Raw genomic sequence first — 11,278 nt, 5'->3', positions numbered from 1 at the left:
ATTTCCATATGTGGATAGACTCATAAAAAGAGGAAAAGTTCACTCAACTACATACTCATGTATTTGTCTCACTCTAAGGTCTTTGGGCCAGAGACAAAGATGTTTTTCGGCTCTGGGAAATATCACTTAGTCTTGTGATCTGCTCAGAAGATACATATCTGCCTTTATTATGAAATAGCTTAGTTTAGAAAAAGGGAAGGGACAACATAATCATTGTTTACATTTGTTTTAACTGAACTGAACTTAACTAAAATAACCAATCAGCAAAGTGATTAGTGCTTTTTATTTTTCAATCATGTCAGTTAGGAAAGTTAATCTTATGATAAAAGAAATAAAATGGTGTACAATAATACTGAACCAACTGAACCCTCTTAATCCTGAGCCAAAACAAACCTCTCTGACAGAGGAATGATTGTGTTCAAAATGAACTGATCGTCCGCCAATCCCCCTTTACGCTGATCCAGATGTGAACATGATGTGAATCTTTACAAGAGCCAGCGCTGAGCTGCATAACCGACCAAAGGACGACACAAGGTCTGACTCTACTTTTGTTCTATAAAATACATTTTGATTTCTAACAGTTTTAATGGGATTTGAAACTTCACAGTTAAATGAAACTCTTGTCTACTGTTAGTTGATTCAAATTCACATCGTCTTATTTTTATCTCATTCTTTTTGATCTCTGCAACTTCAGGGGCAATGTTTTCCATAAGGACAAATGTGTGGCAGGGTACTCATTCAGTGAATGATTGCTTGTCATTAACATCAGGATTTCCGACATGTTTACGCTGGCAGATCATTTAATCCCAAACATTACAGACTTGTTTTGCTGTTACATCCTAAACTCAGTAGGTGTTTTCAAAGAAACTACTCTTATTATATTTTTTGGGTACTTTTTTCTTGTTCTGGAGAGTTCACTTTAATTATTTAGTCCATTTTAAAGTTGAACATGATATACATATCCCATGTGATGTTGCGCTGTCAGAGCTTCATAGAGGCCATTGTTACACGTTTAATTAATACCATGTGTGAGAACATTTGTGATGTTGACATTGAAGAGTAGGTGTCCTGCACAAAAAATCTAGGTCTCTTGATTTTTTTGTGGAAAGAAGACACAAGAAATAATTTCAACCTAAAAAGGCTGCTATAAATATATTTAAAATGTGAATGAAACAGATGCAATAACGTCCTCATTGATCCAGAGAGCTGGGTTTGCTGGTTGATATGATAAATAAAAATAATAATGTGTCAATATCTTGTCAAAGAAACATTCATTTCAGCTATTTATTGAAGGCGATAAGGCTACTTTTCCTTAGCAAATTCTTGGATTTATTGCATCTACATTTTGGGATTCAACATCTTGACAAAAAAGGATAAACTGAGGCTTTGTAACGCACATCTGTATTTACCAGAATAAAGGTGTCCATCATAATTGATATCTGTTCAGATTTTCACTTGTTCTCTGTTCTGACAGTTGGTCCATAAGATGTCTGCAGAGCTTTTCCTTACGAGCGAACCAGGAGGAACTAATGCAGGTCTCCAAGGCACCACAGTGGGGGGCAGCAAACCTTTACACCGCTTCATCAAGGGGCAACCAAAGGCTGTTGGGGTGAGACACACACACACACACACACACACACACACACACACACACACACACACACACACACACACACACACACACACACACACACACACACACACACACACACACGCACACACACACACACTGTGCTCAAAAAAGGGAATACTATAGTACTTTCCAAGGGACTAACATGTGAGGGTCACTACTGAGGCTAAAACAGGGGTCAAGAGGTCATGTCTGAAGTTGTTCTTGTTTTTCTCTCAGATCATGGTGCTGGTTTTGGGTTTGTCCTTTGTCATCGTTTCCATCACGATCAGACCAAATGACTCTAGTCATTACCTATGGACGACCATCCCGCCTGGCTTCATACTGGGAAGCCTGGTTGGTAGCAAGATAAGAGATCAAATCAGTGAATCGTAGTGGTTTATGGATCTTTTACTTAACAGGCAAACTAGTAAAACCAGCAATAATTGAAATTTGTAAAATAATTGATCACGGCTGAGGGTAATTTCAATTCACTTCAATAGTCAAGCCTTGACAAAAAGCTTTGTGTTTGCTTTTCTAATTAAAATCTAATGCAAATCCTTAAAGGGATGAATAATAAAATGTGTTTTTTTTCCTCTTTCTTGTAGTTCATCATATGTGGGATTCTGTATATGGTGACAGAGCACAGTCCAACCAAGAAAACAGTAAGTAACAATACTTACACGTTTTATAATCACTTTTTATTTAGAGGACTAAGAGAAACCTGCTTATAAGAAATATAACAGACAAATCATATCGACATAGGCCTAGTAGTCATTTTGAACGATTAATAGTAATTGCTGTCAGTGACTTTCTTCAGGTTGTCCATATACTGCCAACATTTGTTTATTCCTCTTTTTACTCCATCTGTTGGTGTCTACATGCAGGTAACCATATCGCTGGCTCTGAGTATTGTGAACATACTGGTGGCATGTTGGACCGTCATGCACATTTTGCCCGAAGTAGTTCACGCCGAAATCTATCTCCCTGACAATGACACATATTCAAGTTATTCATTTGAGGTAATTATCATTTCTGTCATCATTTTATTTTAGATATTGTGGTGTCTGATGGACATGATTGAAATGATATTAATAAGGAATCAAAATGAGCACTATAATGATAATGAACACTGGCCTCTATTTATTATTGCTATAAACATGTAAACATATTGAGATTTAATGCATTTTAATCTGGTTATCATTGATTCAGTTGTGTTTTTGCTCTGTGTTCTTGTGCTCGTCCAGGTCATGGGATTCTCCGTTGAATTAATATTCCTGTTCTACAGTATTGTGGGGGCAGTGACTTTGATAGTAATGTCATGTCTGGCGGTGTCTGCCCTGCGTTCTACAAAGAGTGAGGTAAAAAAAAAAGCACTTTTACACACATTACACCCTGTGCTGAGAGCTGTGCATGTCCCACTTGCTAAGAGAATGTCTTGCAATATCTAATAGGCCTAAACAGAACAGAAGTAGGCCACCATTACTGTTCTCTTCTTTCTGCTATCTTTAGGCCATCATAGTGATGACTGCTACACAGGCTGAAACACCAGTGGAATAACAACAACAAGAGGAAGGTCTGAAGCGGGATGAATATCAAAGAGAAGCAATAAGAAGCGCAATAGGATTCCCAAATAGCATTTAAAAAATGTGTTGGCTATATACAATGCAATACAGACATGTGTGTATATGTATTGCCTTGTGGTGTTTATGTGATCTATCACTACTTCCACCACCAGCATGTGAGCTTTATATTTCATTCTTTTGAACATTTGCCAGCAGATTCAACAGGATGATAACATTGATGTTTTACTTTCACTGCTCAGGCAATTAACTGATACTAACTTTGGGAACTGCCTGTCAGCACATTGTATTTGCACTTTTATGCCACAGGACAAAAGTCTGAGATAGTTAAAGATAGTTTGTCTGGGCTGTTTTAGTTCCTCAAAAACATATAAATCAATGTTCAATGATCAATGTTTGCTCGTGCTCCTATATATCATGTATCTACTGTCTTTATCAATGGTTTATAGATCATTAACTGATACTTGATGGATCAGTTATATGCCATTATTAACAACATATTTTTGGTTGAGAGGCTGTCATCCTTCTCCAACATGACTTTATATGCTTTATATCCAAACATTTCAGCAATTCTAAAAGTATATTTGAAAAAAAAAGAAAAAGTCATTGAGTTAGAAAGATTATCGATGACTTCTTGACTCACTATTTAAGGTTTCTCACTCATAAAAGCAAGAGTTTCAAAGTCCTTGATTGAAACCTTGATTCTTCATTAATGCTTATTCATTTTCGTCACAGAACTGACGACTCAATAGAAAGTGAGTATTTATGGCAGCTGTAGAATTGTATTATTACCAGAGAGTAACACAAAGCTGTGTTGAGTTTAGAGTTTGTATTTAGACAATGCAGTGGTAACATCGGAAAATGAAAATGTAATGTCAAAAACTCAAACCATAAACATGTCACCTCTTGTAAAGTGTTCTCTACTGTTCTCTATTAATTGTTGAATGCAGTAACTCCCCGTCCTTTACAGAAGATTTTGGCATAAACACGACCGAAGCTGCACAGAACCACAAGGCTGTCCTTGACGATGATTTTCACAATGTCAGCTCATGTTTCAGCAGCAGCAACCCCCAACCCCCAAGTACCCCCAGCATACTGTCTGTACTTACAGAGGACACCATGTAAGACATATCACTCATAAATTAAGTTATATGAAGGGAAGTGTGATTCAAATCATGACAGGTCTGTACCCTTCCTGTGTAACCGTCACTTTAAGTTTGCTAAAAGCACTTTAATTTCATTTAAATGATGGTTAAATTCACCAGAACAAAGGGAAATCTCTCAGCAACTTAAATATCATATATGATTATATATGTTTTAAGAATGTTTACACTGGGGTCAGAAGCATGAACAATTATTGTCCGCACATCTGAAAATGAGTATTTGACAGTTTCACTTTGAATACAGAATAAATTAACATGCCATTACATAAAACGTTCATTATGTTGCAGCGACCTTAGACAGTGTCAGTAACTTTTTTGTAAAACCAAACACCATTTAGTAAAAACACACATTCATCAGACTTGCTAATAGACTATATGACCAATAAGAATCACTTCTGTATTACACACACTTTAGCTCCCATAAAAGTTAAAAGGAAATGCATAAAATGCAAAATCACAAGGAAAATGAAGTTCTTTCATTAGATTATCACAACACTGCAATCTTTCCAAAACACATGTCTGACATCATACACTGAGTGTGAACAGGGAGTATGATTTACATTCAAGACACGTGTGAAAGACCATAACCAAAACGTTGTAACTTTTCGACCTGTAATACAGAATACTCACACTTCTGAACTCTGAATGGAATGGAGGCAAATGTAAATCTCACAAATAATTAGCATTGACAAAATCAAAAAAGAGGATAACATTTACACACACACACACACACACACACACACACACACACACACACACACACACACACACACACACACACACACACACACACACACACACACACACACACACACACACACACACACACACACACACAGCTTGCTAGCCTGACAATTCTCATGCATTGTAAATCTGGCTAGCAATGACATGAAACGCAATGTAAAGCTCTGAAGCTAAGGGAAGCTACTTCTCTGAGAGCAATTGCTGTTCAGCTGCTATGGTCACCATCTAGCATCTCACTTTAGGATAGTGATGTGCAATAACGGACAAACATCAAAAGGTAATGCATTGAAGAGAACTTTTATGGGTCGGGAACACTAGCAGTCAAACGTAGTGTCACAGAGAAACCGACGATATATTATGCAAGAAGTATCAAAGCTGTAAAGGGTTGATATATTTCCAAGTATCAACTCAATGTAACTGATACTTTGAAAAGAACCAGTCTACACATGACTTCTTGGGCCAAACATATGGCGTGTCTTTAATTGGCTGGTTATAGAAAATGCAAGACATGTCAGTCATGCGTTGGATGCCTACTCTTGTTCCATGTTCAAGGGTGCTGATGCAGGTTATTCTGATGTTGCTCAGCGAACATAACCAGCTAATCATACACCCTTTGCTTTTCCAGACTGTGTTTTTTAAGTGAGTACTAAAAGATAGTCCACGGGACAGCAATTTTTTCTCCTGGTGTTTACTGTCTCTGTTACTTCGTGTTTCGAGCTCTGGCACTCGAAACACGAGAGCAGAGGATATTAATGATCGTGTGACATTTTAGCAAAGGTGCTCATAAAATGAATATAGGGTAAACACTGGTCACTGGATCTTAAACCTCTGGGTAGCCCTGCACTAAGGTGAAAGTGCTCCTCCATATTTACAGAAGACTGATAGAAAAGAAAGCTGCTGGTTGAGAATGTTGACATGCAGCGCATTACATTCAAAAGTTCATTCATTTTCAATTCCCCTTTTTCTATTATTTGGTATGAACAATTTTATTGCAATGCACACGATCCCTGTTAACTTCCATCACCTTTCGAGGGCAAAGGTATCCATGGGTTCATATATTAATCTAAGAATTTTATTTTAATTTGTCCATCTAACTGTCTTCCATACATTTGTCACATATATAGGCTACATACAGGAAAATACATTTCACTTTGAGGCCTGTCCTTGTTTCGGATTTAAGAAGCAGGGTGCCTTCGAAAGTCACTCAGGATGACACAGCGCTGGTGAACACGCATGTGTTCTGTGACACGGTACTGGCGGGAAAATGTCATAGGGCAGCGTGGGCAGGGAAAAGGCCGTACTCCAAGGTGACTCCGCACATGTCTGTTCAGTGAGCCACGCTGACTGAAGGAGCGGTCACACATAGAGCACTGGAAAGGGTGATGAACAGGGTTTGACACTCGAGCAGATATAGTTGTTGGCATACTGGTTGACCGGAAGGAAGGTATGCAGCCAGACAAGATTGATGACATCGAGGCTTGCACAGAGTCTTGCACATTAGGAGGTGAGCAAATTGTCAAGGCAGGGGTCTTCTTATCACCATCTTTATGTGTGGAAACCCTCTTCTCAACCGCTGATGGATGTATAACCTCAATCCTTGGCCTACTTTGGTCTTTACCAACAGATTTACTTTCTTTAACATTTGTTTCTCCAACCCAGTATTTAGAGTCAACACCTGCTACAGATGTTGCTTCACTTAATTTATCTCTAGTATTCTTCCTAAACCCGTTTCCAAATGTTTCCTTTTGGCGTGATGAATTAGCAAATAGAAACTCGGCAGGTTTAGTACTGATGTCCAAGAGTAGAATCTGGTCTGTAGTCCCTGTTGCAAAGTGCTGCCTCAGAGAACTGTAGCCTTGACTGGCAAAAGTTCCTGACTCCTCCTCATCACTAGACGGGTATGAATGATCGGGATGGTGGGAGCGTTTGCGACCAGAGTATTGGTGGGCTGAGTGTGTTTCCTCCTCTGGTAGGCAGTGATACTGAAGGTGTCCACGGTATGATGGCGCCACAACACTGTACGTTGTGTCAGACATGTGTGCAGCACGCTTTGTAAAGGTAAAGGGCTGTTCTTTGATATCAGAGCCTGGAATATTATCAGGTTCTGCAGATGTGGGACAATCAGAGCCGGAGAGATCGCCGGTGACACCATCCAAACATGGTTGATGTGTCGGGGAGACAAGCTGACGGACATTGTATCTCTTGTCCCTTCTGGCTGTGTCTCTGTTGACTGACTCTCGTTCTTCCTGACTCTGTTCCTCTTTCACTTCCTCCTGGGCACAGTGATGTTCAAAAAGAAAATCACTTCCTGGGTCTGAGTCTTGTACAGGAAGTAAGACTTTATCCCTCAGATCTTGTGACTGGATGGACTGTTCCTCCGCTGCATTGGCCATCCAGACATTTTGGCAATCTATTCGCTGATGTTTGGAGGGGAAATCTTCGATGCTATAATTTAACCCTCTGGCAAAATTGCTGTAATCCTTATTCCGTGAATCATCCCTAAGACGTTTAATGTATTGATTCTTAATTGAACCACGATGAGCATGGTGATCAGTAGAATCTGTAATGCTCATCTGTTCACTATCCTGTCTGATTAAATTATATGTATTGCTAATGTTGTAATCCTGTTTGAGGGTATCAGATTGATCTGAAATACCCTTGTAATCCCAACTCTGTGACCCAATGTGGTCTTTATTGTTAATATAGGCCTGATTTTGTGCCCCATAAAGATTTCCATGTGTATTGGTAATTCCCTCAACGATGTTGTCACTGTCTGTGCGTCCTGACCGAGAGTAAGGGGTCCGACTGGAGCTGACAGAGGCCTGGGATACTAGATGGTAAGGAGGCATTGGTGCTACTTCTTTCAGCTGGAGCATAGCTACTCGACTGCTGTGACAGATAACAGGCACACACCCACAGCACTGAGGTGGTGGTGAGGAAGATGATGAGGAGGAGCACTGTGAGGGAGAAACGCTGTCCTTCAGATGGGAGGTTGAGAAATGAAGAGGGAGAGAGTGACGTATCTGAGTCGTGACTTCTTTTCTGTTAGTTTGCGTGTCTTCTGCTTGACTTGGCAATGTCAAAAACGATCCCTGTTTCTTCTCCTTTCTGCTTGTCTCCTCCTCTTGCACCTCAGAAGTGCAGGGTTTATTCGACCTCCTCCTTTCCTCAACTGTCCTCTCTAGCTCCCCATCTGTGCTCCCCTGCCATGGCTTTGTCTTCACAGAGCCAGCTGAATGACCTGAATGAAACTGATCCTTTTGCACCTCTCTATCATCTCCTGACTCCCAAAGCACTTCCAATGTGCAAGGGATATTTTGAATCAAATCCTGAGGTTCTTGTCTATAGTTGCCTGTGTTTACACTGCTCTCAGTGCTTTCAGATATACTATGACAGGTATTTACAGCCCTTAAAGAGCTTGTATTTGTTCTGCTGAAGTGGTTTGTACCATTTTTACTGCTACTTCTACATGGATCTATGTCATTGCATGTGTCCACATTGGCTGAATATGGATGAACCTCTGTCTCCAGTGATAATAGCAGATACTTAATGAAGGTTCCAGTGGAGACATTTGCATTGTCTCTGGCTTCTGCGTCAGTCTGTTGCCTAGCCATTAGAGCCTCCTGTAGACCATCCATTTGCAGGTAGCAGGCAGCAGTGAGCAGCTTTTGATACTGGTGCTTGCTGTGAGAGTATGGCAAATCTCCTGTATAAATGAAGTCTAAAAGAAGTGGCAGTATGGAGTCACACATACATGTAGCCTGTAGTTCCACCAGGGCACCAGTAGACGACAAGATAGAAGCCAACACTGGACTAGAAGCTGCCAGGATACACCTGGGGGTGCAAAAAGTAAGGATTTGTGTAATGCTGCATAAAATCATGAACATCTGGACAATAACAACCAAAAACACATGTATTTGTAATATTTTTGCCATGATATATTTGTTTGTCTGTTAGTTTTGCTCACCTGTGTGCAGGGTAGAGTTCACCCGGGTCCTGTTTTGGTCTGAGCACGACATCACAGAACTGAGCTCGTTCTCTTTGGACATTCAGACTCGTTAACAGCGAGGCTGCGTGGCTACTGGCTTCCTTGGCACAGGGTGCCACCTGCAGAGCACAGAGTCCAGTGGTTGTTGCAGCTTAAATGACAACATTAAACAGAAGAATGGCAAAGAAAAAAGCTCAAATAAACTCTTCTGATTCTGTCTTTCCTGTGTAATGAGACTTTGTTTTTTCTCTGACTGCTTTATAGGCTCGGACTTCACATGCAACACGGTGTGCCACTCAAAGCTTAAACAGGTATAAGACTTTGGAAGGTAATGTATGATCCTACTCAAAGCCTTATGTTCTTATTTCTGCCACATGAAAATAACTGGCCCACAACTTCTTGAACAAGCTCACAAGTCTCATTTTATGTTACTAACACCTTTAATCACATGGAGATTACATTTGTTCAGTTCATTCTTAACTTCTTAGTATTCTTTCAATATGCATAGCTTACATAATAATACATTTTTATAATCAAATAATATATAACTAATTTCAGACCAACATATTTCATAGCAGTCAGATCAGTCATCAAAAGTAGTAAAGACTAGATATAAATAAAAGTCTTCTTACCTGCATGTTATATGGGAAGCAACAAACCTCCAGTATCCTGTGGTGTGCAAAGCTCCCTGTGTGCAGTGTCCTAGCAGCTCTTGCTTTCAGTTGAATGAGGAAAATAACCTCTATGCAGGCTGTATACTCCCAGTCTACTATATACGCACACGGCTCATTCGGAAAACAATCACACGCCGCTCATATTGGAAGCTCAGTGTGACGCGGAGGGTCAGGTGCCTATAAGGAGTACTGGCGTCTAACGTCACAATCTCCATGACCCAATATGGAGGGGGACTGAGACCAGCCCCCAGAAAACCAACAGGACACCACAGAACTGTAGCACACAGAGACAATATTTCCAATCATATCACAATTGCATTACAAAGAACATTACATAACATTACAATAGAATTCATGAAGCTGAGAGTTTTATTCAAAGCGACTTGCAATTAGTGCAAAAAACCATCAAGATACAAACTCAGAACAAGAAAAATGCAAATATGTTTACTTCACCTTAACCAAACCATTGTAATTGCTGGTGCATTAGTTTCCAACTGTTTTATTTATCTGATGGCCAATGTTGTTTTTTGTTGGTTTCATGGAAGCCATTTAAAAAAACACCATTATGAATTTAGTAATTTAAAAAGTAATTACTTGACATAGCCGGTCATTCATGTTAAAACCAAAAAATTACTTAATTCTCTCCACAGCTTCCTGCTTTGTCTATCTCATGCAGGGAGGTCAGAGGCTATGGTCATTTAACAAATGATCCGTATTATGCAGAGAGCTTGAACTTTGTTGTTTAAGGTTGAAACCAAGAACCCCGAGTTGACAAAGCATAACAAACTAAATCTATTATCAAAGCTTCAAATTGTCAGCTTTGATTTACCACTGAAGTCTACCACTGCATTGTTAGTCACACACATGCATTGCAGATGCACTGAAGCAGAAATCTGTGATCCAAACATTTCTATGTGCTTTACTTCTACACAGGACGCTCCTCCAGTGTCAGGACTCAGAGCCGGCCCCTGGCCTACGCTTTGTTGACAACTCCATACTAAGCCAGTTCTCCACCCTTCCACACCATGTGCTTGTCACTCCTCTTAATCTCTAAAGCGCTCTAATGTTACCGTCACACGTTCGCTCTCCACTGCTGGGTAGTACATTTTCCTTGGCCACAGTGCAATGGAAATGCTACTGCAGCGCACATCACATAGTGAACCATTTTATGACGTTCCATATATACATATACAGTATAACATAATAATAACTCAGCACACAACTGACCTTATTTGGTACCAAATAAAAATTCTGTATCATTACATTTAAATAATTTAAGAGACTCAACTCAAACTTTTTCTAATGTTTAATGCTGAAATAGAATATAATTCACAACCACTATGTTGCTTTTTCCTGACCATAGTTGTAAATACACTCACAGTAAAGTGTTAACATTGTACTGGTTTCTACTTTAGTGCTGAACTGTTTGAACATGTAGTGAGATGCTGCGTTAGAATGTAGATGCTAAAGGCGCACACTATGTAATTTTACCGCAACATACAGGGTTTGATTCCTTC

At 39.7% G+C, this 11,278-nt stretch overlaps 1 protein-coding gene across 2 annotated transcripts; it reads right to left on the bottom strand.

Moving 5' to 3' along the window:
* Nucleotides 1-1,122: 1,122 nt before the first annotated feature.
* LOC134863300 (uncharacterized) lies at nucleotides 1,123-9,894 on the bottom strand. 2 transcript variants are annotated; one of them, XM_063881740.1, is made up of 3 exons: nucleotides 9,720-9,894; nucleotides 9,067-9,206; nucleotides 1,123-8,933 (listed from the first exon to the last, which is right to left on the bottom strand). In XM_063881740.1, exons 1-3 carry the CDS (start codon nucleotides 9,723-9,725, stop codon nucleotides 6,275-6,277), a joined length of 2,805 nt encoding a protein of 934 aa, XP_063737810.1. In that variant the 5' UTR covers nucleotides 9,726-9,894; the 3' UTR covers nucleotides 1,123-6,274. The 2 variants fall into 2 exon arrangements, with proteins under 2 accessions (XP_063737810.1, XP_063737811.1); XM_063881741.1 differs by having other exon boundaries at nucleotides 9,067-9,238; nucleotides 9,720-9,823.
* Nucleotides 9,895-11,278: the final 1,384 nt, after the last annotated feature.

Source organism: Eleginops maclovinus, chromosome 4 (assembly GCF_036324505.1).
Source record: "Eleginops maclovinus isolate JMC-PN-2008 ecotype Puerto Natales chromosome 4, JC_Emac_rtc_rv5, whole genome shotgun sequence".
In the NCBI taxonomy this organism is placed as follows: domain Eukaryota; kingdom Metazoa; phylum Chordata; class Actinopteri; order Perciformes; family Eleginopidae; genus Eleginops; species Eleginops maclovinus.
Note: the sequence above shows the minus strand (reverse complement) of the source record. Positions and strands in the feature narration are given on the sequence as shown.